This window comes from Danio aesculapii, chromosome 14 (genome assembly GCF_903798145.1).
Source record: "Danio aesculapii chromosome 14, fDanAes4.1, whole genome shotgun sequence".
NCBI lineage: Eukaryota > Metazoa > Chordata > Actinopteri > Cypriniformes > Danionidae > Danio > Danio aesculapii.
Genome location: NC_079448.1, coordinates 32523219 through 32550127, shown reverse-complemented (window position 1 = coordinate 32550127; position 26909 = coordinate 32523219). Strand labels below are relative to the sequence as shown.

Sequence of the window (26909 nt, the reverse complement as noted above, 5' to 3'; positions counted from 1 at the left end):
AGCAGGTAGGCTATGTGTTGTTGTGGGAAGTGCTTTGCGCAGCGAGTGGCTGCTGTGCGCGCGGGGCAGGTGCAGAGCTCGGGCTGCTGTGGGCGGGACATCGCTTTGGTCCAGCCTTGAGTTTTTGCGCACAATCACAGTTGTTTGTGTTTGTCTTTAATGACTGTGTTTGTGCGGGTCAGGTTTTGTATGCACTGTGGGCTTTAAATGTTGGCTATCCATCAAACAAGTAGTCTGATGCCTCTATATGGTGAAGTGTTAGTGTCTTTGTTGCTGTGTCCCTGTGTGTGTATATACCCTCTCTATATATGTATAGAATGTATGTAAGGCCCTTTTGCTCACCAAGCCTACATTTAATTAACATCTTTTATCAAAAACCATTCCAGGCCTACCAATTTGCTGCTTAAGAACATTCCTGATTGGTACTAAAACAATTGTGATGCTTAATTTATTTGTGGAAACCATTATGTAATATTACCATTAAAAAGTACTATTTTAAAAATACTTTCATTCAAAAAGAGCACAAGGGATTTTATATGTTGCAAAGGAAGTTATTAAAACATTGCAGTTATAATAAAATTTCTATTGAACCCATGAAAGGTACACAAAGGTTTGAATAAAAATATAGAAAGAAATGTTTCCAAAACCAATGGTAATAAGATTTATTAATGACTGAGCACCAATACTATACATATTTGGTAAAGTGTAGGTGTCTTTGTTGTTGTATGCCTCTGTGTGTGTGTATATAAAGCTTCATTTATGTATAGAATGTATGTAAGTGTATGTGAAAGGCCCTTTTGATAACCAATATTTGTATCAAAAGTAAAATCAGAAAATCATTCTTATGTACTAGTTTGATGACAACATCCCTGATCAGTACTAAAACAGCTGTGATGCTTAATATATTTGTGGAAACCATGATGTATTATTACCATTCAAAAGTACCATTTTAAAAATATTTAAAATGTTGAAAACATTATTATTAAAGGTATTTCAAATGTTGCAATGAATGTTATTAAAACATTGCAGTTATTTTGAACTTTTTATTGAACTTTGTCATGACAGCTACATATACGTGGTTTGAATATATATATATATATATATATATATATATATATATATATATATATATATATATATATATATATATATATATATATATATATATATATATATATATATATATATATATATAAGTAATTCCAAAACTAATGCTAATAATGATAATTATTTATGAGTGAGCACCAATACTAATAAATAATAAGACTAAAAAGAGCAACAATCAGAGTATTAGAATGATTTTGAAAAGATCATGTGAGAATCAAGATTGTAGTAATGATTCCATATTTTTTAATAACAGAAATAAAATGCACAGTAAAATATATCCACATAGTAAAATTAAAGATTAATAAAAATGTTTTTACCCATATGTGTGAGTATTTGTGTCATTGAGAGAGTGACAATGGCTATGTGGTTTTAAAAAGGTAAATAGTTTTTGATATACATTTTTGAAGTTTGGGGATTGTAATTGATACATGTCTACAGTTTAAAATAGGTTAATCACATCGAATACTGTAGCTTATTAAACTGGAAAAAAGTATAGGCTACCGTCCAATTTTCAATAGAATCTATGTAAGGCCATTTTCTAAAAACGTAAAATTAATGTTATTTGAGGTCTGAGCGGATTAACTATGACCTGAATTGAAAGGACAAGTGACTGCAAATACAGCTGCTCTTGCATTCATGTGTTTCAGCGAGGTCACATACAGTATTTCATCTCGCGAGGAGTGCGCGCGGTCTGTCTGCCGTCACACAGTCATGATGGCCGCCGTCCGTCGCTTTCTGGGTCTTCGGAGCAAGTTCACCAGCTCTGCAAACGGGTTAAACATTTACTTTAACAGCAGACGTTCACCGAGGGAAAGAGCAGCTCTGAGACGCGTAGGGACAGGGCTTTGTATCACTCTCGGCGGGTTCGCCTTTGTTTACTACCAGCACAGTTCGAGTTCGGATCGGAGACGCGCAGCGAGTCTGCGCGCATTGATTTCCCCGCTCCCAGCAGTGGCTGCAAAAGAGAAGGTATCTACATTTTTGTACATTTTTCTATGTTCTAGTGTTCACTCTAATATTGCTTCACCATCCAGGTTTTTATTGTGGTTAAAGTCTGAAAATCGTGGCGTAGTTTTGTCATCAAAACAGTCGCTCTCCACCACAGAGGTGCTGAATTCCCTGTTTCAGTTCATTAGTCAGGCGATGATGCCTTATGATTCTGTTAAAATTATTATTTGAACCATTATTATTAACACCATTGTACGTTCATGCTTAGCATTGGCTCCAGAAGGGTCATTTTACTAGCATGCAAATTCAGTCACCAATCCTGAACTGTGCAGATCTCTACTGGCATTTGTATGTCAACCAGATTTCCATTAGAATTTCTGAAACCACAATATTTAGTCGACTCACATTGAAGAATGCTATTATCATTAATACTGTAAATCATTTTATATACGGGAGAAAAAAACAAATGTCATCAACACAAATGTATGACTCACATTTTTATTTACATTATTTTCTTTAAAAAAGGATTAGGTCATGTAAAATTTGATGTACTTTATTTAAAAAAGAGTTTAATGGTCCTTTTATATTAGGTGTCTTTAACTACTATGTACATGCATAAAAAAAATTAAATGTTACAATATAGTTATTGCTATAGGTTAGTATGTTAAGGTTAGGGACAGCACTGTAAAAATGCTGGGTTTCAAACAATTCCTTCATGTTGTCCCAACACAAATCAATTAAGTTAACTTAATTGTTTTGACATATTTAAGTGGATTCAACATAAAACAATTAAGTTGTCAAATTGTGTTGGTTGAATACTTAATAAGTAGTTTGAACAAGCATTAAAAGTTTTTTTTTGAGTGTTTAGTGGAAGGGTTAGAATTGATTGCACAATTACCAACATTTTACCCATAATTGCTCGTAGGAATTTTTAGAATAGAACTACAATATAAACACACGTAGACTTTAAAAAAAATGCTGGGTTCCACACAGTTGCTTCATGTTGTCCCTACACAAAAATTAATTTAGTTAACTTAATATTTTTTTACAAATATAAGTGGATGAAACATAAAACAAACAAGTTGTCCCAAAAAAACTTAAGAATTGTGGTGTTTCAACTCATTTTAAAAAGGAAGTTTATTCAAGCAGCAAACGTCATTTTTTGAGTGTACATAATGAGCATTGTATCAATTATTTGTAAATATTAGTCTTAAAGATACTTAATATAAAGCAGGTCACATCTAATAGGGCGAAATAACCCTTGAAATCTTTACACAAAATACTCCTTGTTTTGTCTGTTGTTGAAAAGCATTTTTTTCAGATTGTTATCAGATTGATTATTAAACCAAACAGGAGCATGCGATTCTGTTCCCTTTTGTTTTTCCACTCTTATCTGCATTCGTCGGACGTAACCTTGACTTGTAGATTGAGACGCAGGAATTCAGGGTTGAGGTAACTGGACACGGCAGCTTGGCAGTCGGGTGAACGTTTGATGGGGGTAATAAGTAGCAGGGAACACATTCCCAGGGTGTTTGCACAGTGCCCAGTGGGCCTGGCTGTCAGCCAGTGTAGAGCGAGAGGAACACAGTCCTCGTAAGATTAGCCCTGGATTTTTCTACTTATGTGCATGTTTTTGCACAAGAAGCCTTCAACTGAAAGATGGAAATAATAAAAAGATGGTTCACTCTTTCTTTAATGACACAAAAGTGAGATGTGGATTTGTTTGTTCATAGGCCAGTGTATCTGCTGAAGATGAGGTGTCGTTGTCTGCACACGAGCACAGGTTCAGGCTTTTCAGCTCAGTGGAATTTGATGGACAGCTCTACATGACTCCCCTTGACTTCATTGAGTCCGTCACTATGAGCGAACCAAAGAGTGAGTCACACAAACAGTTCATCTTCCGCTTTTACAGAATATGTGACTATTGACCACATAACCAGTCATAAGTGTCAATTTTTTGAAAGCTGAATAAATATGTTTACACTGAAACTATGGTTTGTTAAAAAGAAAATATTTGGTTGAGATACAAATATATGAATATCTGGAATCTAAGGGTTAAAAAAATACTGAGAAAATAGTTTTTAAATTGTCTAAATGGAGTGCTTAGCAATTGAACATTACTATCAAAATTTGAGTTTTAATTAATCTTAATGGAGCATGATAATGGATGATGACCTAATATTCTAATGATTTTTGGCATAAAAGAAGAAAATAAATTTTTGACTCATAATAATTTTCTGGCTATTGGCAAAAATATAGCAGTGCAACTTGTTTTGTGTGCCAGGGTTACATGTACAGGCAATGCTGGGCAAAAAAGTCATGATGAAAATTTTTTTTCATATCAGTCATAATTATTACATCATGAAAAAATCAGATCAAATCTCTTAAATCAAACAAAAAGTGCTCAGGGGTAGCTTAAATATTGTGTCGGTGCTCTTTGGGTAAGGGTATCATCAAAACAAACAACAAAAGTCAGTCCAGGGCACTGGAAAAATGTGGAAAAAATATTAAAAAGCTTTTATTAACATGACTATTCCTTAAAACTGTGCCTATGCGTTTCGGCAAACAACTGCCTTCATCAGGGTAACACTGTTACTGGACTGGGGTGCATTTCCCAAACAACGACATAACTCGCGGCTGAACTATCATAGTACAATGCATCATTTGGGAAAAGAACATTGTAGTAATGAGTGTTTACCAAAAATCGTAGTTTCTCTGTCACAGATCCATCGTTTGAACCACGTTAGTTATAACGTAAAACGTCCATAATGACACTCTAAACGGTGCAGAGTATTAACTTCTTTAGAGAAAAACCCCATCATTTTTTTCTGCAAAATATATTGTTTTACACGCACATGCATTTGAAAAAATCCAATATTAGTTTTGGTAAATACATGCACTCAGATTTCATTAATTTAAATAATTTCTTAATTGAAATATATGTAAATGACACATATAGGACCCATATATGTTTCCTTTACAAATATTATTGAGAATATTCCAAATAAAACCACTTAGTTAACACATATTCTAATCTCATATATAAATTATATAAATCATTAATTGTTGTAGACCTAATTTACAGTAGGCTATTTATTAAGAAATGAAAAAAAATCCAACTTAATAATAATAATATATATTACTATTATTATTATTATTATTATTATTATTATTATTAGCAGTAGTAGGATTAAGTAGGATATTGTTTATTTATTTTTTATTTAATTGTTTTGAAAAGTTTTACAATTTGACACGTTCAAATCACTGCGGAAATATTCTAACTAACAGGCCCATGTCATATACAGTACAGATACATCTATTAATAAATAAGCTACTATCAATTAAAAGCATTAACGTATGCTATATATTTTGGTTTTCACAAGCTTTGGAGACATAAGTTCCACCTTTAAATCATAGGTCACCTATAGCTTTTGTCATGAGCCAAGGCTGTGTTCAAAATGACATTCAATGATTTCAAAGTGCGCTAAGAAGAGTATGCAATTGTCAATATGAAGATCGCTGAAACTAAACTATAAAAAAATACTTTAAAAAGCAAATTACACCTAAGAGAGATGACCTTGTTTATTTTTTAAATCATTCCAAGTTAAAATGATAGAATGTTCTAAATGAATATAGCATGGGGGGATAACTGGGAATAGAACACAGCCAGGACCTATGCTTCTAACTACAGCTCTAGAGGTGTAGTTGCAAACGTACAAGTTTGCGATACAGTTTGCGAATGTTTATTGGAACGACGGATTTGGGAAACGTCAAATCAATGAATTATGTTTGTAACGATGGATCTTGTGACCTTAGTTGGCTAACGATGGTTTTCGGAAATGCACCCCTGCACTGGACTAATTTTTGTTGTAAAGTCAAATCTCTATTACTTTCAATTTTAACGGTAGACCTTTGCTCCTTTGTGAAATTTGTAGAAACCAGGAAGTTAATTGTTTAACATGACAAAATTACCAATTGAACATATCACAAATCTGACCCACAATATTTGCAATTATAAATATTTATAAAACTTAATTGGGTAAACTTAAAATTAACTTTAGCTACTTATTCCTTAACCAAATATCTGAACAGAGAAACGGATTATTTAGTAATTGTTTAGGAATTAGTGTGTTATAATGGGTGATATCAAATCTTTTATTTCCAGCTGACTTTAAGGAGATGAAGCAGATTTATGTTCAGTAAAACAACATCTGTTAAAAAATTTAAATATACTGATTTCAGAATGCATGTTTAATCTGCATTTAAAGTAAATCATCGTCGTCTTTGGTAAATTTAGCTCTCTTTGGAGCTATAGTCATGTGACCGATTTAAGAGCTATTATTAAGAAAACAAACCTAAACTCACGCTGTTCTTCTGTTGTATAAATATAATTAATGATTCAGCTTTATAATAACAGTATCTTTTCAACCTGAATGACATTTTGTGTTCATAAGCATAATAAAAGAGAAGTACTGATGTCTATGAAGGACACATTTACAGTAGTGTTTAGTAAGTAATATCTACCGATTAATCAACAAAATCAGATGTAAAGGCAGTATAGGAACCGAGTATTCTTTACCTTCCTTTTTATTTCCTTATTTGAGGATGTTAAACAGCATGTCTTGAATGCAATAAATTGAATGTTTGAGTAAATTTTTATTACAGAAATTTACCTTTAATGCTTCTACCTTAAAAGCAAATTACCCAGCATGCACAAAACCAACATTTGCAGCTGTAACACCTGCATGAAGATACTCATCTCTTTCTGCCAGCATCACACTTATGACCTATTTCTGTAACCAAAATCTGAAAGCAGCTAGACTGACAAGATTTAAAAGTGTGTGTCAGATACAGAGAATCTGCTAAACTGAAAAATATGGAGTCTGAAATATACAGCCCAGATGGTAGAGTTGATATGCTCTGTATTTTCACGACCCAGCTATACTTGTATGGGAGTTGAGTTTCAACCAGTCATGTTTGCTGCTATATGAAACTTGGACCTCTTGGAATGTGCAGACGAGAATAAAATGTGAACTCTAATATGGAGGGAAAACATTGCATCATTGACTTTAATGGCATATGCCTGACAGAATGAATAGTGGTATTTATGGTTTTATGCGGTGGCTGTAAAACTCACTTTGAGTTGGTTTTTATTAACAGAAGCTTATAATTTAAACATATTATTGTTTTGAATTGTACAGTAAAAACTATTTTGATGATTATCGTTTGTCCCACTTTATATTAGGTGATCTTAACTAAATATACTTTCACTGAAATTAATCAGTTGTTACAATGTACCTATTGTGTAAATACATATTTTTACATTGTACTTATACGGTGGCCGAGAAAGCTTAATGCTCTGCAATTTAAGAAAGCATATGCAATTACAAAAAACACCAGCAAATAAACAACGATCTTCATCAATTTGACAGCACACGTGTTGTAAATTGGTCACAACACAAACAACTGAAGAAACACAAATCAAATTGGTCACAACACTTGCAAAAATCCACGTAACACAACGGAAATGTTTCTAGGGGGCCCAAAAAACATGACAGACCCTACAGATATGTGGATGTGTTATTATGCCGTGACTGTTGCTCAGTGAAGTGATTGGTGGTCTTTGAAAGGTGAGTTGTTTTTCGTTTATTTTAATATCTTGATTACATGACATAACAACACATCCATATCTCAGCAGGGTTTGTCCTGTTTTTGGGCCCCCTAGAAACATTTCCGTTGTGTTACGTGGATATTTGCAAGTGTTGTGACCAATTTGTAGCGCGTTTCTTCAGTTGTTTGTGTTGTGACCAATTTGCAACACGTGTGCTGTCAAATTGATGAAGATCGTTTCTTTATTTGCTGGTGTTTTTTGTAACTGCATGTGCTTTCTTAAATTTCAGCATGTTAAGCTCTCTCGACCACCATATACTATGCTTGATTAAATACTTGCATGCAATTGCATTTATAATTGCACCCATCCCTTAACCTATCACTTGCATTTTCTGCAGATATGAAAAAGAGCTGGTATGACTGTGTGCAGGTACAATATGGTCAAACTAGTGATAAAGGGGAAACAGATGCATTCATTATAAAGCATTTTCAACCTGAATGACACTCTACTAAATGAACAAAAGATTTTCTAATGCTATATTTTGCTGTTAATGAAACAATTCACTCAAAAATGAAAGTTATCCCATTATTCACTTACTCTCAAGCCATCCTTGCTGTATATGCTTTCATTTAATATAACAGTAACTGTATCCTTTTAAAATAATGTAATAAATAATAACTAAGGATTGTAATTACAAATACATTTGTTATCATAAAATTGATCTGTTGGATTGATTGATTAATGCTTTTTGTAAGAAAAATATTCACATTAAGCCATTTCCATGCATCTGCAAGAGTCACAACACAGTACTCTATGTGTAATGTCACAGTTCAGAGTTAAGAAGATGTGTGATTTGTGGAGTCACTACAAAGTTTAACAATAAAGGAGTAAAAGTTTTTAAATAGCATTTGTTTTTAAGATATGCGACAGTGTGAGCATTTCAAGAGAGTTTAAAGCGTTCCGGTATAAGAAATTTTACTGTTTGCAACTTTAATAAGCATACATTTTGAGGCATTACTTATACAATAAAGACACAGTTTTATTTTACATTTGATTATTCAATTTCTGTACTTCCTGAATACTGTTTTACTCCGCAGAAAACCATAAAAACCTTTTTATTTCAGTTCAGTTTTTGCTTGTAATTGGTTTATTATATTTTATGCAGGAGTCACTTACCTACACAATTCTTTCCAAATATCTCTATTCATGCCATCTGGTGAAATTGTATATAAATCACATTATATATTGTAGTAAACAAAATTTGGCAGTGATTTTTCCAATATCATGCAGCTCTATGATAAACCTTTATAACTTGCTATAACCGTCAAAATGACTGCTGTTTTAAATGTACCTGACAATAAATGAAAGTATCTGTTTTTGCTTTATTTTTTTAGAAAAGAGGTTTTGGAAATTTCTCACAAAACAGGTTTGATAACACCTTTTATATTTGGTTAAATTGTTAATTATCTACTTCAGAAAATCTCACTCTCACATTCTTTTAAAAGGAACTCGACAAGATGCTGTCAGATACGCCACCTGTTTGGAAAGGATCGTCCCGCCTGTTCCGTAACCTGCGGGAAAGAGGTAAGACGTGATAATCTTGGCTACATATATTGATTTGTTCTATATTATTCAGCATCCTTCACTTCATCATTTGTTTGCAACAATAAATCCCTAAAGGAAACTTGTTTTCGGTAGGATCTGCTTTCAACGGTTGGCTGTTATACTAAATACACAGTAATATACAACCTCAGTTCGGACAAAAGTTAAAATCTAGAATATTTAACTTTTTTTTAATCTTAAATGAATTGACAACAGTACAAAGAAAATATTTTAAAGTGTTTTAAATGAATTGTATTTTGTAAATATAAACAAGTTTGATTTTAATGGCTGCATCATAAGCCAACATTTGGGTCAGAGGCAAAATTAATGTGAAAAGATTATAGAATATCCAAATTAATCAGCTTTTAAACAGTCCACAATAAGCAGTTGAACTGGTAATGCATGAGGTTTTCATCCAAAATACATTTGGATTTGTCAGTGAAAACACTTATACAATTATTTTCTTTGTTTTTGTGCCAGTTATGTAAAATTTAAAGTTAGTTAAAAAGAGTTAAAGGGATAGTTCACCCAAAAATTTAAATGAACTATTTCCTCACCCTAAAGTGGTTCCAAACCGTTTTGAGTTTCCCTGTTCTGTTAAACACAATAGAAGACATTTTTAAGAATGCTGAATACCTGTAACCATTGACTCCACAGTAGAAAAAACAAACACTATGGACGTCAATGGTTATAGGTTATTTACATACCGGTATCTGCGTTCTCAATGATTTTGAGATATTGAGCTTCAAAGTTTTTGCATTCCATATAGCAAACAGTTTGAGTGTAACATTTGTTTTTTTAAATAAAATGTCTTAAAACGTAAACCACTTATAAAAATAACATCCCACAATCTAATTAAGTTGTCATTTAATAAGAATATGTCAATAACTCAATTTTGACAAAAATGTCAGATAGAACCTTATAATTCTTAGGTGACGATAGGTCAAAACATCTATTTAAAAATATATTTGAATGAATTTAACCCTTGTGCACTATTAAAATTTACTACCCTTTTGTTATGTTAGGGAGGAAAACATCCACTGAATTAAACTGCTGTAAAAATGCATCAGATAAATATTCTTTCAATTTTTCTTTTGCAGAAATCTGTTAATCAACCTCAGTCCTGATCAAAACTCCTAAATGTTTTTTAAATGAACTCTTTTAATTGCTAAATTTATAAAGGATGTCACTGATTTGGTAGAAAAACACACAAAATGACGTATTTTCAATATAAAAAGTAATTGTGTTTTTTCAGACGTATCATGGTGAAGTTCGCAAAGATAACTCCCACATTCACAGACACACATACACACACTTTAATTTGCTGTTATACTCCATATAAAATCCAGATATGTAGATTTTTTTTTGCACCGGCCTATCTAAAGGGTTAATGGTGCCAACTGATGATCAACAGCAATAATTACAAATTTTACCTCTTCCCAACAGGGAAAACCACCAACAATCTAAAATACATGATTATATGATGTCAGGATTTTGTAATTAAGAAAATGTGGTTATAATGGAAGTCAGTGGGGCAAAAACAGCCACCAACAGTAAATTAGATAAAATAAAATGAATATCAATAAAATCAATGCATCAAAGGCAATGTTGTTTCACACGTCCAAGACGGTGATAAAAGGCAAAAAAAAATCCAGTCCAGAATTACTTTCTATATTGAAAATACGTCATTTTGTGTTTTTTCACCAAATTAGTGACATCATTTGTGAACTTGGCAATTAAAGAGTTAAAATCCTGTAATTTTCCAAGCTATTTAGTAATTTTGATCAGGACTGTGGTTGATGAATGCAAAACAAATGGAAAAAAATGTTTATCTGATGCATTTTTACAGCAGTTTAATTTACTGGATGTTTTCATCCCTAACATAACAAAAGGGTAGTAAGTTTGCCCAATGTATTGCTGAGCTTGTTTTGACAAAATATGTGTCAAAATAAAAAGTTGTGACCAAAAATGATTCTGCTAGCTGGAACAAAGAAAACTTATGGCCAAATTAAGACTCAAAATCAACTCAGAGTTGATGAAAGCATCCCCAACAGTACATAAGGGTTAACAATCACTAAATTTAGTGTTTAACCAAAGGAAGAGGCTCATAAAGGTTTGAAACAAGGAAAGGGTGAGTTAACGATGACAAAATGTTCATTTTTGCGTGAACTATTCCTTTAAGCAATTACATTTTGATTTCCTTGATTTTTACTAAATGTCCCACATTTTCAGAATTAGGGTTGTACAATAAATTGCCATCCATAAATCCAAATGCACAGATATTGTGACGTCATTGTAGTTACTATAGAGTTTTTTGAGTGTGCAGATGCTCAGGCCACACACACACACACAGAGTTATAAAACAATCATGATCCTGCACCCGGGCCTCATGCAGCAGGAGAGAAAGTGCTAGCTGTAAACGCTCTCTTATCTCTCAATCGCTCTCCCATTACTGTGACTTTGCTCTGGGATAATAATGCACAGATAGGAAGGTGACAACAACAGCCAGCGCATGACGTGTGGTATGTTGTTCTGAATAGGAAACAATCATGCGCTCAGCCGAGGGGTGTGGCGTACTCGCACAATCACACTAATCCAGAAATTACCCAGCTTTATATTGCCCTCAGGTATTACTTTCTAGACGTGCTTGAAGAAAAGCCTGTGTTTACCTATCATACTTGACGTGTCAGCAACAAAAGACAAATTGAAAAGCAGTTTATGCTATTGCAAGAATTGCAAAAATGACACACACATTGAATGTATGTATGTGCATGGTTTACATTGTCGCCTCATAGCAATAAGGATGTTGGTTTAAGTCCTGGCTTATTGAGTTTGCATGTTCTCCCCGTGTTCTTGTGGTTTTCTTCTGGGTGCTGTGGAACTGCCCAGTTCCTCCAGTATAATACTGTATAGTTGAACTGGATAATCTAATCTAAATTTGGCAATAGTGTGAAATATGTGCGAATGAGAGAGTGTATGGGGGTTTTCAACACTGGGATTTATGAGTTAATGCACTCTCAGGGAGGCAGGAAGTAAATGACAAAAAATATGCCAGAGTCCTACAGTATCTGGGGAAGGAAAGTGCCTGAGTGCAAATATATAGACAAGAACAATATGTAGACTCGACATCCCATTTTTGTGGTCTCTATCAAATTTACAAGAGTGATATTATATACTGTAGAAAGCACAAAATAAATGCAAGTGCTGCTTTTAAATAGCTTTTAATAGCTTTTGTGAAGATTATTTCGTCAAAATATGTGGGAAATAATGTTCTGTTATTATTCAGTGTAACAGATATATTTACTGTATGTAAAAAAAAGTTCTGACCAGTACTTACTAAAATATATAAGAATTAGCTACACTTTGCAAAATGTACAATATTTATTGCATTTTTACTATAATTCTTTATTATAATTATTTTTTAATAGAATTTAATTTCCTTATATTTCAACAGTGTTGAAACAACAACGTTGGCAACCTGAAAAAAGTTACAGACCATAAAATTGTATGTGGATTATTTACTAAATAATAATAATAATAATAATAATAATAATAATAATAATAATAATAATATTAATAATAATAAAATAATAATAAAAATAATAATAATAAAACGAGCTGTTTTTAACATCTAAAAATGAATTGAAGTGAATGAGACCTGAAGTCTTGAGCCAAAAAGGTTCAAATGGCTCGTACATGAAGAATAAGGTTAATACATCTAATTAAAATCCTTTTATTTTATATGCATTATTAATAATATTTAATTACATTCTAAAATAATTAACAATCATGTATCTCTTTAATATTGTAGAACTGTAAAATATGAATACGACTAATAATACATTTAAGTATACACTAGTAAAATGACGACACTAATATTTGTAAAGGTTTTTCTTTAGGTTACGTTGACCATAGAGAATTTATTTTGACAAAAATTGCAGGGAAAGTTTTCTTTTAAAAGTTTCTTTTTTGTTAGCAACTTTTCTATTAAACATTCACATTGCAAACTACAGAAGTTGCTGGAAGAGAGCACAAGTTGCTTTTTAGATTAATTGTCCAAGTCATTATTAATATACAGTTGAGGTCAGAATTATTAGCCCCCCATTTGACTTTTTTTAAATATATTTCTCAAATGATGTTTAACAGAGCAAGGAAATTTTCACAGTATGTCTGATGATATTTTTTTCTTCTGGAGAAAGTCTGATTTATTATTTTTATCGGCTAGAATAAAAGCAGATTTAATTTTTTAGAAACCATTTTAAGGTCAAAATTGTTAAACTATAAGCTAATATCTATTAAAATATTATTTACTGTCATCATGACAAAGATAAAATAAATCAGTTATTAGAAATGAGTTATTAAAACTATTATGTTTAGAAATGTGTTGAAAAAATCTCTGTTAAACAGAAATTGGGGAAAAAAAATAAATAGGAGGCTAATAATTCAGGGAGGGGGGGGGGGGGGGGGGGCTAATAATTCTGACTTCAACTATATATTTTACTTATGTATATCAGTCTAACTATAATTGCAGTCTTGTTCAAAAATACTATAAACTTGTAAGACTTTAATGTGTGGGGCTTTCCGAGAACAGTACCTTCCTTGTAGTTTTCTTTCTTCCACTTAAAATGGTAAAACACTCCACATGTGCATGATATCTGTGCTCAGCTCTGCTCTCCCTGAGTGCCAGTGCCTGGATTTGGGCTTTTAATCCGCCTGTTAAATGTTAAAGCTGCACTTAGGTTAAAAAAAAAAGAAGATAGGCTTGATCTGCAAACAAAGCCTTGCTTGAGAAAATGAAAAGAGCTGTTTGAACTTTGCAGTGTTGAGACTTGTCGTGGTGGCAGAGCCCCGTATCACTGCGGACAGTATGAATTCAAAGAATGGCGTTGGATTACATCTCCATCACTGACATTCTGTATGAATTGTTTCTGTGCGAGTCTTTGTGTTCTGACAACTGTTTGAGCTCTTTCTGCAAGACTGAAGGTGTGTGGCTCTAATGAAACCTGTCTGTCTGAGGCCGTCAGAGGCTAAATGCTCCTAAATAAGCTTTGAGTAGTTTAAATGTTCAATTCAAGTTTATTTGTATAGCACTTTTCACTATAATTATTGTTTCAAAGCAGCTTTACAAAAGGTGCACACTACAAAAGGTGCATTACAATTAGTTACCATAACTTTATTAGTTACTAATAATTTTAGCTAATTTACTAGTAAGTAATTACTAATAACTTTAACAGTTAAAGTTATTATATATGAACATAGTTAACTTGCAGTTATATAGGATGCAGTAGGTGATGTCTGTATGAATGTTCAATGAAGTGTATATGTTGCATATAGGGTAATGTATTGATAAGTGTAAGTGAATGAATTGTATCATATTGTATCATATATATGTATCATATATATTGTATCAGACCCTGATAAAGGATAATGAAATTGTATCTATTTGAAGACATGTGAAGCATAGACTGTAAAAGATATGGGCGTAGTAACCGATAGGTTACCACCCATAGGTTTCTAAAGAACGCAAAACAAGCTACAAGTAGGCATGGCTAATCGTCGCCATTTTGCATCATCGCACCGACTGGGGAATACCAAACAAGGGCAAAGAGGCGGAGCGTGAGTGGAGCTAGACACCTGCTAACACTTTGCTTAGATGGGCTTTTCTTTGGGAGAAACGCTTAATACTTCATTACTTGTGACTCGTTTGTGTTCTGACCACATCTGCGTGGTTGTACACTATATTAATAAAGTGTTTAGACTTTTAAAAACACTGTAGTCATACACTGAGCCACTAAACATTGTTCTTATGACGTTTTTCTACAGGAGGAAACCGCGAATTACTTCCATACACTTTAAATATAGTCTGTGTTAGTAAATGCAAGGCTATTGATGAAATCCAGGCATAACATTGTATGATAATGTTTCAGATGACTGTTCTAGAGCCTACAGCTAATCAATATGTCAGATTCGAGTGAGCTAAACGGATGAGTTATAAAAAAAAATGCACCCCCTCACAGTTGTCATAAAGGGTAATATTAGCTATATTAACCAAAATCATTCTATATACCAGGCTGTAAACAACTTTTTTTTCTGCTGTAAAGTTGGCCATTTTATCATTGGGGTCAATAGAAATGTGCTCTTTTTTTGGATCCAGGACTAGCGGAATTTCGATGTATTGCAGTTTCAGTTACTTCCGTATTTGCTTCACGAGGGAGAGCGGGAGGTTGCCACTTGGTGTGAAGCAGAAAATAAAAACTTTTTCAGGCTTTAATGACACCCAATGGCACTGACTTATAGGTCAAATTTCATAGAAATATTTTCAAATCTTATTTATCAATTAATTTGAAAACAATAATGACTAAAATAATAATAATAATAAATACACACACACACACACACACACGTTTATTTATATATATAAATATATAAATATATATATATATATATATATATATATATATATATATATATATATATATATATAAAGAAGTCATTAAATACATTTCATTTTTAAATGATATATAATGATATTTTTATGAAATAATAATAATAATGTAATGTAATAATTTAAATGTATATAGTTTTTCTTCTGTAATTAGTCATAGGAAATTGTATGTAGTATAATATTATGCTTATTGAGTTATTTAATTAAACTACAGTAAAGCAGTATTATTGTGAAATAGTGTATTGTGAGTTATTGTAAAAAAAAATTAAATATTAATTAAATCACGTCCACAATTTTAATTTTTATAACTGATTATATGAACTGCACTGCTTTAAAATTCATTATTAATAAATTAAGGTAAACCTAATTTCTTTAGCACCATTACCAAAGTATTCAGTCTCATCCTTTTGAAATCATTCTAATATGCTGATTTGCTGCTTAAAAATATTTTAAAAACCATTTTTGTGGTAAAGATATATAAATGAATAAATTTATATAACTATGTATGAGTGTGTGAATGTGAGAGTGTATGGGCGTTTCCTAGTACTGGGTTGTGGTTGGAAGGGCATCCGTTGCGTCAGACATATGCTGGCATAGATGGCGGTTCACTCTGCTGTGGCGACCCCTGATAAATAAGGGACTAAGCCAAAAGAAAATGAATGAATGAATAAACTAATTATATTAAATCAACACAATCAAACTTGCAACCTTACTTAAAGCTACAGTTTAACCCAAAATCTTAATTTACTCACCATTTGCTCAGGTGGTTTCCAAACGTTTTATAGGTTTCTTTTTTTTCTATTGAACACAAAAGAAGATATTTTAAAGAATGCTTGAAACTAGTAGGCATTGACATCCATAGGTGTTATGACCCTGGTCTAGGGTCAAGGCCGCAACATAAAAGACCACCCGACAAATAAAATTCACTTTTAATGACCCTTTTGTGTAGGGTCTCTTTATTTGTCTTTTTTGGTCTTTTTTCTTTTTTTTATTACCAAAAAAAAAAAGTGAAGCCAACTACCTCAGAGTGAACCCACAGAAAAATAATAAACAAAAATACACACTAACTAAACACCAAAATGAAATTACTACACCTGATAAAATAACAGAAATAAAAATACAAAATCTACACCTACCTCCCTGACTAAGAACAAAAACAGGTGAACATATTTACAAAAAGAAAAGTGTGGCGTCCACCCCTACTGCCTCTTACTGTGTATAATATATTTACAATATTAACAATCAACAAACAAACAAACCAAAAACAAAATAATAGGAAGGGGAAACACGGATGGGTATACAACACAAAGTCAAAACTTATACAACAGCACAGGAAACACAATCAACGATAACAACTTAGCAAAAGAAATAACTTTATTACATCGATTTGAAACAACACGCCAACAAAACTAGCTGTCCCGCCCCACGCCCGTTGTTCCCTTTTTAAAGGATGCCCTGGGTAACCTCCTCCAATCCCAGGGCACGTCGCCTGCGTAGCTAGGGCGGGGCCTCCAGGTGTGATGAGAGGGAGAGAGAGCGAGACAGAGAGACACACACAGACAAACACACCTGCAAACTTAACAATAAGAAAAATATGCATTCATTCATTCATTTTCCTTCGGCTTAGTCCCTTATTTATCAGGGGGCGCCACAGTGGAGTGAACCGCCAACTATTCCAGCATATGTTTTATGCAGCGGTTGCCCTTCCAGCTCTAACACAGTACTGGGAAACACCCATATACACATTCACAAACACACACACACACACTACGTCCAGTTTAGTCGATTCAATTCACCTATAGCGCAAGTGTTTGGACTGTGAGGTAAACCGGAGCACCTGGAGGAAACCCACTCGAACACGGTGAGAACATGCAAACTCCACACAGAAATGCCAACTGGCCCAGCCAGGACTCGAACCCGTGACCTTCTTGCTGTGAGGCGACTGTTCTAACCACTGAGCCACCTTGCTGCCCCATAGGGAAAACAAATACTATGGAATTTTCAACATTCTTCAAAATATCTTTTTTTGTCTTTAACAGACTGTAGGATGAGTAAATGATGACAGAATTGTCAATTTTTGTTCAAACTATCCTCTTATTAGGAACAAATAAAAATACTCTACATTTACAGATCAACTAGACATCAGAGTGACCTGTAATGTGAAAATATATCTTCTCTGTTTTGCTTTACACACACCTTTCTTTAAACCTTTTCCTAAAACATTCCAAAGTCCTTTTCCCACAGCACTGAAAGCAGATCTCCTGAACTCTCTGCATCCGAATCACTATCATCTCCTTCAGACAAAAGCTTGGGAATGCTTTCAGTGACAGAACAATCTCTCCCAGACAGAGACCTGACAGTCGCTCTTCCTTTCTTCTCCTCTCACACAACAAAGACACGAACAGACCTCAGAAAGCCAAACAAACCCACACCAGGCATCCGCAATCAGTTACAGATCACTTGAGAATGGTTTACACCTAGGAAAATAAACAGAGGGGAAGCTAATTTTGTTTGGGTTTGTGTCCAGCTTTGGTTACTTTACGTTTCAGCGTCTCCTCTTGTGCAAAGAAAACACCAAACAAGAGCAAAAGCACAGGATCATCTGAGATCTTATCTGTTCAACAAGAAAGAAGCTCTGGATTGAAATGACATTTGATTGTAAAATGTATTTTCTGGGATCTTTAAACTAGTGATGGCAGTGATTAGATGTAGCTACTCCTTTTAATCGATACACGTTGTCAATAGTCTATTAAGCATGGATTTCATTATTGTGAATATGTTTGAGGCACATTCAGCCTATTGTTAGGAAAAACTTGTTTATTAATAACTGATCAGTTTGGGATGTCATGTTTTGTTGCACCATATTCGTTGTGGACTGCATTATCAGATCGTGACTTATTAGACATTCATCAGTACATCTTATTAGCATTATTTTTTACATTTAGCTAGCGATGGGCCATTAAACAAAAGTCTATTTCATGGTAAGAGTAATTTTATTTTATAGTAATTATATAGGTCACGTTACAGTTATTTAAATACAGCTGAAGTCAGAATTATTAGCTGAATTATTATTTATATTTAATAATATTATTATTTTATTTTATATATTATATATAATTATATAATATATAAAATATTATTTTATTATTAATATTTAAAAATATTTCCCAAATGATGTTTAACAGAGCAAGGAAATTTTCACAGTATGTCTGATAGTATTTTTTCTTCTGGAGAAAGTCTTATTTGTTTTATTTTGGCTAGAATAAAAGCAGTTTTAAATTTTATTAAATCCATTTTAAGGTCAAAATTATTAGCCCCCTTTTTCCCCCATAGTCTACAAAACAAATCATCATTAAACAATACCTTGCCTAATAACCCTAACCTGCCTAGTTAACCTAATTAACCTAGTTAAGCCTTTAAATGTCACTTTAAGATGTATAGAAGTGTCTTGAAAAATATCTGGTCAAATATTATTTACTGTCTTCATGGCAAAGATAAAATAAATCAATTATTGGAAATGAGTTATTAAAACTATTATGTTTAGAAAGGTGTAGAAAAAAATCTTCTCTCCGTTAAACAGAAATTGGGGAAAATAATAAACGGAGGGCTAATAATTAAAGGGGGCTAATAATTCTGACTTCAACTGTAAGTAGTTATTCCAAAATTTCAACAAAACGGGTTATAGTAAATAAACTTAAACCCTTCAGAAATTAAAGGGACTACATTGAATCATGTAAAATGTAGTAGGGATGCCTATTATTGAATTTTTGCTGATATTTTCAAACTCCTTTTGACGAAGTTTGAGATTTTTGTTTCCAATTAGTGTTAGCTCCTCACCATAAATTAATATCATGCTTGTAACCCCAATTGGTGATTTGTTCCTAGATAGAACTAACATTATTTTTTTAAAATGTTTATAAGTGTAAAACAGCAGTCCTTGATTTAATCAAATTTCTTATTAGACAGGCACTAGGACCCAGCAGGTGGCTGCTTTGGAGTGATATTGTAAAGGGAAAAGGATTAATTATAGCAGATACTGAATTATGCTTTGTATGATTGGTGTCACAGTAAATAAGTCAATCCATTTTACTCAATAATCAACGTTATTTGTGAATTTTGCTTTCATTTTCCTAGTCTAAGCTTTACAGTGCCCCATTTGAATCAGTCATGTTATCCGATGGGCATTAGGACTTGGATGAGTCTGTTAGTTGGCAGAGGCAGTAGTGCAGCAGTAGTGACTGTTTACTTACTGAGGAATATTTTGTACACAGAATTATTCTGTACTTATATTCACAGATTCAAGTCAGTAATTCAAAACAGTTAATCTAAATCACATGTAAAGTTCACTTTAGATTGCTGATCTTCCCTCTGGCCCTGTCAGGCGCCGCAAAGTGGGCATAAAACGATTCTAAGGTCCCACGCACCTTATGAGCCCCAGAGATCTGCTTTATTGCTATTAACAGTATCACCAGGGGGCCCAACCTCAAATATTCTTTCATAGGGACCAAAATAGCTATCCTCAGCCCTGCGTTCACTCGAACATAGGTATTTTCAAAACTGTAGCTTTTGCTATGCGGTTTGGCCATTCATTTATACTCAAATGCAGAATTTGAAACGCTTTGAAAATTCCTGTCAGGGTGTCTGTAGTCTTGTCGCTGGCGGAGTGTTGAGGTCACCCACACTGCTATTTACTTTGTGACATCAGATTGTGTGCCGTGATCTCCGTTCTTTACAAAACACATGTCCCTGCAATGGCTGGTGTGCCATGTTGACAGCCAACCGTAACCTATAGTAAAAAAAATCTGATGCTTCAAATTGCCCTATGTGAGTTTATAGGAGTATATTGCCACCTGTTGACATGCTCTTGATAATTCTAGCCTTGTGAAGCGCTTTCATGTGGAAGAATATATATCTTTAACTGTGCTTTTGACTTTTTTCTTAAAGCTCAGTTTACAAAAACACCCATATATGTGTGACCTTGGCCTCTTTTTCATAAGTATTGTCTTGCTCAGGCTCATTTATATGTTATATATACACAGCATAAAAAATGTATTTTGGTTGACCATTTATTCCCCGGTAATGATATATACAATCATAATTCAATTCAATTTTCAATTTACCTTTATTTGTATAGCGCTTATACAATGTAGATTGTGTCAAAGCAGCTTCACATAAAAGGTCATAGTATATTGGAACAGTGTAGTTCAGTTTGTAGTGTTTAAGTTCAGTTCAGTTTAGCTCAGTTCAGTGTGGTTTTATAATCACTACTGAGAATCCAAATATTGAAGAGCAAATCCAACGATGCGCAGCTCTACAGATCCCGAACCATGCAAGCCAGTGGCGACAGCGGAGAGGGAAAAAAAACTTCACTAAATGGCGAAAGTGAAGAAAAAAAACCTTGAGAGAAACCAGGCTCAGTTGGGCACGATCATTTTAATTTCTCCGCTGGCCAAACGTCTTGTGCAGAGCTGCAGTCTCAGCGGCGGAGGCTGGAAGCTGGCCTCAGCGAAGACTCGTCTGTCTCTGGAGCGTCACAGGATCATACCAACATACACAATCATACCAACCAGTCCAATATTTAGGAATGAACATGTAACAAATATTGCAAGTTTATTAATGTGAGTGAGCTACATGAAGACAGATGAAGTGGGTTTATAACTAAATGACCTAAACCTCTAACACATCATGGAGTAATCATTTCCTTTTCACATTCTCCAGATTTTTCCCAATATGCACATTTGGGAATAATACACAGTAACAAATGCAATTTACGCACATGGACGCAATCATGCATTAGTTGTCAGTGTGTTCGTCTGAGGCCAGTCATTGATTCTTTTTACAATCCTACCCTCCTCTTTTTAATAATATTATAATTTTTCTTTAATTCCTTTGAGTTTTGTGTGTCATTTGCAGATCCTGTCATGGTTGTGACAATGTGCCACAAACTGAATTAGACACATCTTGCACACATCTTATTGTGGTTAATGATCAATCGAATATTTGATAATTGCTTAAACTATAATGCATAATGGGAATTTTTGGAAATTGTCACCCCTGGTTGGATCACGTTGTTTGAGCTCTTGAAAGGAAATGTCTTTGCTCTGTTTTTCAGGTCTCATCGCTTACACAGAGTATCTGTTTCTGCTCTGTATTTTGACAAGTGAGTTTTTGTCGACTTCTTCACACTTGTTAACACAAACTACAGTCACAGAAAGTGTACATGTGTGTGAAAATGTGTTTCTTTTGTCTTCTAGAGCCGCATGCTGGTTTTAAAATAGCTTTCAACATGTTCGATGCGGACGGCAATCAAATGGTGGATAAGAGGGAGTTCATGGTGGTACGGCTGATTTTCTGCTGATGTTTTATTATTCATCTGAATGTCAGCATGTGTGATGATGAAGTTCTGCTTGTTTTCTTTTAGCTGGAGGAGATATTTCGTAAGAAAAATGAAAAGAGAAAGGAGCAAGAAGGAGATGCTGAGAGTTCATCTCAACTGGTAAGAAAAACTGGTTCTTCATTTTCTTTTATTTTATTGAGTCGCATGCACGTGTTCTTTCCATATCATTACATTTAAAAGGAAATAGTTCACCTGAAATAAAGCTGCGATGAAAAATCAATCAAGATTTTCAAAGTGTGTCACCAGTCTCCCTCTTCAATAAATTCTGAGTTAATTTTTTAACAGCAGATAGCTCTAGGCTAATTTTTAAACCTTACTTTAAATTTGTGTAAGTTGGCTTTTATCTCATTACACTCTTGTGATTTGCTTAAACCTTTCCTAACTTCATTAATGATTATTTTAGGTTCAAGTGGTATTTGTAAGGAATTGGATGCAAGCAGAGTACGGCTGTTTGTAAAGCATACATCGCCATCTGCTTTTAAAAACTAAGCTCAAAATTGATTCAAGAGAATAATAATGCATTTTGAAAATTGCAGTATCGATTTATCGAATGATTTTTCACCACAGGTCTAACCTGAAAATAATAATCTACTCACTTTCATGCAAATCTATATGTGTAGTTCTGTCTTTCATCTGTGGAACACTAAAGGAGAACTTCTAACAAATGTTCATGCTGCTCAATTCCATACAGTGAAATGAATGGTAAAAGTAGTTCACAAATATCATGCAGTAAATTTTGAGGTTTGTGAAATAATTTTATTGCATTATATGATGATGAGATTGAAATTTCTTGACAGCCATAATCGCCCTTCACTTTTATTGCATGGTAAAGATGGCCATTGCTTTAGAAGTATGTTATATTAAAAAAAAACACACATGCATAAATTAAATGTAATTATATTAGATGTGACATATTGCTATATAAATACATATTTATTTTCTGCTGTAAATGTCTCCTTTTTTGCTTCATGGAAGAATTTTCATGTTTTATATGAGTGGGTCATCAAAACAGAATGGTTATGGATTTTATTTGGTCTGTTTGTTGCATGTTTTCAGTCACATTTCGAAATGACAGATGATGTTGTGCATTATTCATACATGATGTATTTTTGTATTTGTTGTCGTAAGCGTCTGAACAAATGTACACGGTGAAAAGATTTCCCCCGCAAAACTACAATGAGTCTCTTATCACTCATGCTAGGGAAATGCTGGTTTTTACAGATTGTGTTTTGGAAGGCGCTTCATTGTCTTTCACAATCCGTAGTGATATTTTTTGACAGATGCTGAATGCTGATTTGATTTGGACTTTTTTTTCCTGTTCTGCACGCTATCATAATCTTTGGTTTGTGAGAATGTGGAACTGTATGGATATCAAGGATCTGTGAGCAGCAATGTATGTATCTGTGCACTAATGAATGCTTATGAGCATGATTTTGATGGTTTTTTGCATGTTGGTTAAAGGCATCGTTCAACCAAAAATTTCAATTCTACCATCATTTGCTATCCTTCCACTTGTTTCAAATCTGAGTTTTTTCTTCTGATGAATACAAAAAGTTGAAGACTTCAAATCAGTAACCATTGATTTTCATAGTAATTAATTTTTCTACCATGGATGTCAATGATACCGGTTTTGTACTTCCGTCAAAATATCTTTTTATATGTGTTATTGTTTGCCCATGATAACATTAACAGTATCACATCACATACTAATGTTACAGAGTGTATAGAAATTAAAGGACAGGATGTAAAAATTAATAACAAATGGCAAATCAAAATAATAAGCATTGTTTTGAAGCAGTTTTCCAGTAAGAAAGATGTAGGATCGAAAGGAAATCCCAAGCAGTCCTGCTCTTTTATGAAATCTCTTTTATGTATTCCCAAAACGGAGTCAACCAGGGGTGTGTTTTCCAAACAATGACATAACTCATGACCAGGGGCGCATTTAACGAATAAGCGAGGTATATATTTTATTATTAGTTGTAAATATTTGTCAAAAAAACGAATCATTTAAAATGTTGAGATATAAAAAAAACAGCAATATAAATGAAAATAAATAAAAGTAGAAAGGGTGCATTTCAGGACTTGGGCCCCATGGCTGGAATTGCTTAGGGCCCCAAAATCACTAAATCCGCCCCTGCTCGTGACTGAACTACCATAGTACGATTCATCGTTTGGGAAAAGAAGGATGTAGTGATGAGTGTTTCCCAAAACAGTAGTTGCTTTGTTGCAGATCCATTGTTTGAACCACGTTAGTTCTAATGTAAAACGTCTATAATGATGCTTAAAATGGGGTGCAGTAACAACTTCTTTAGAGAAAAACCCCATCATTTTTTTGTGCAAATGATATTGTTTTACACACACATGCATTTAAAAAAAAAAATCTAATATTAGTTTTGGCAAAAACATGCACTCGTTTTCCATATTAATTAAAATATATGTAAACGACACATATATTTAATTTATTATTATTTTTTATTATTATTATTATTAAGTAGGATATTGTTCATTTATTTATTTTTTAATTAATTAATTAATTAATTTAAAATGTTTTTTTTTTTTACACTTTTGACACATTCAAACCACTGCAGACATGTTCTAATCTAAAGGCTCATGTCATAAACAATACAGATACATTTCTTAATAAATAACTACTATAAATTAAAAGCATTTACGTATGCTATTTATCTTTGTTTTGGAGACGAAGCTTTAGAGACGTAATGAAAATTCCGCTATAGTGCACTATGAAGAGTACGCAATTGTCAATATGAAACTCGCTTCAACTGAACAATAAAAAATACTTTGAAAGCAAATTACACGTAAGAGAGATGACTTCAATGATTATTTTTTTAATCATTCAATTATTAATATTATTATTATTTTATTATTATTATTATTATCATCATCATCATCATCATCATCATCTTCATCATCATCATTATTATTATTATCATTATTATTATGATTATTATCATCATCATCATTATCATTATTATTATTATTATTATTATTATCATTATTATTATTATTATTATTATTATTATTATTATTATTATTATTATTATTATTATTATCATCATCATTATTATTATTATTATTATTATTATCATTATTATTATTATTATTATTATTATTATTATTATTATTATTATTATTATTATTATTATTATAAATAAATCCAAGTTTAAATGTTGGAACGTTCGAAAGTAATAGGGAAAAGGGGGGATAACTGGAAATAATACACAATCAGGAACTATGCTTCTAACTACAGCTCTAGAGGTGTAGTTGCAAGCAATCAAGTTTGCGATGCAGTTTGCGAAGGTTCGTTGGAAATAAACAAATCAATGAACTACGTTTGAAACTTGCGACATTAGTTGGCTAATGATGGTTTTCGGAAACACACCCCATATATTTTCAGATTTTTGATGTTTATCATAGCTTGTCCAATGGCAACCATGTAGTGATTTGTGATATCCACATTTTAAAAGATGGAGCAAATGTATTATGGAGCAAAATGCATTATTTATAAGTACATCAAGATAACAAACAATTGTTTTACACAAAATAAAAGAAACCCATAAATCTTTGCCACTCCTCAAGGGTGAGAAAATGATGAGTAAATTAGAATTTTTGGGTGAATTGTGTCTATAAATGTGGTTGGTGCTTGCTTGCACTTGTACAGTCCTGGTCAGCATGCGTGTTGTAAATACTAATGTTTATAGATCTTCACTTTAATTAGTGCTCAATAAACTAGAAGGGTTGCATCCGCACTCGTTGACTCTTTTTAAGACAGTCAGGACACGATATTCTTTTACATGCTGAAATGTTTGGATAGGGCGTAAAAGAGTGACCCTCATGCTTGGCTCACCTCCAGAGAAGAGAGACAATGCAGCTCTAATGGGACTCGGTCTGACATGCAGCTCTATTGTCTAGGAGAGCAGAAAAATCATCCAGAGGCTAGAGCAGATGATTTATGTTGCTTGTCTACTGTCAGAAGCCAAGGAATGGTCTCACAGAATCACGTTAAAAGGCCCTCACCTGAAGAATGGCAGCTCTCCCTGGACCCCCATGTTTTATTTTTACAGTTGCTTGAAGAGTGGTATTTGGGTTTGGGTTACTTCTTGACTTGAGGAGCTTTGTGTCATGTAGAGTTACACCTGAGGAATGAGACTGTCTCAGTACCAAACAAGAGTGATCAGGAGCTCTTTCAGCTCTCGACAGGCAGTGCTTTTCTTTGTCAAGCACAAGAAACTAGTGCTGATTTTAAAATAATAATACAATACTGATTATAGTGCACTGTTATTTTCATCTCAGGCTCATTGAAAATACACGCCACAGCGTACATTTTAGCGAAATTTTAAATGCGTTGCTGTGTGTACGTTTTGTCGCACATTTTACATGACAAATCCACTAGAGGGTGCTGTCTACATTTTTGCAAATCCGAAAAACATTTTTTTTTGCATGTTTTAGATACACATGCTTCTTGTATACGTCTACATGAAAGTTAAGGAGGGCATCCTCGACAAAAAATTCATAAGTGAGACTGTAATGGTACATTCACTCCAAACACAGATGAAGCGTCAAGCGCGAGTGATTTATGTGTTTAGTCAATGCAAAGACGCGAATAGACATCCTGTGGCGATATTCGTGCAAATCGCACAGTTTGCAGTGCCTCTTTCGTCCAAATGTCTAATTTTTTATGTTGGACATGTTTAACATGCAAATCACTAAAATCGCTCGAGTTGGAAAATCTGAATTTTAGCGGATTAGAACCCATCAGGAGCTAGCTCTTTTAGGGGCGT

At 33.4% G+C, this 26909-nt stretch overlaps 1 protein-coding gene across 1 annotated transcript in view; it reads left to right on the top strand.

Moving 5' to 3' along the window:
• Positions 1-1772: 1772 nt before the first annotated feature.
• micu3b (mitochondrial calcium uptake family, member 3b) overlaps positions 1773-26909 on the top strand; it is a 43575-nt gene continuing 18438 nt past the window's right edge. The window contains exons 1-7 of the mRNA XM_056472526.1: positions 1773-2076; positions 3789-3930; positions 9061-9092; positions 9172-9250; positions 21826-21873; positions 21968-22050; positions 22135-22209. Of these exons, the coding sequence (XP_056328501.1) occupies positions 1819-2076; positions 3789-3930; positions 9061-9092; positions 9172-9250; positions 21826-21873; positions 21968-22050; positions 22135-22209 (717 nt within the window). The 5' untranslated portion in view covers positions 1773-1818. The remainder of the gene's footprint in view (positions 2077-3788; positions 3931-9060; positions 9093-9171; positions 9251-21825; positions 21874-21967; positions 22051-22134; positions 22210-26909) is intronic.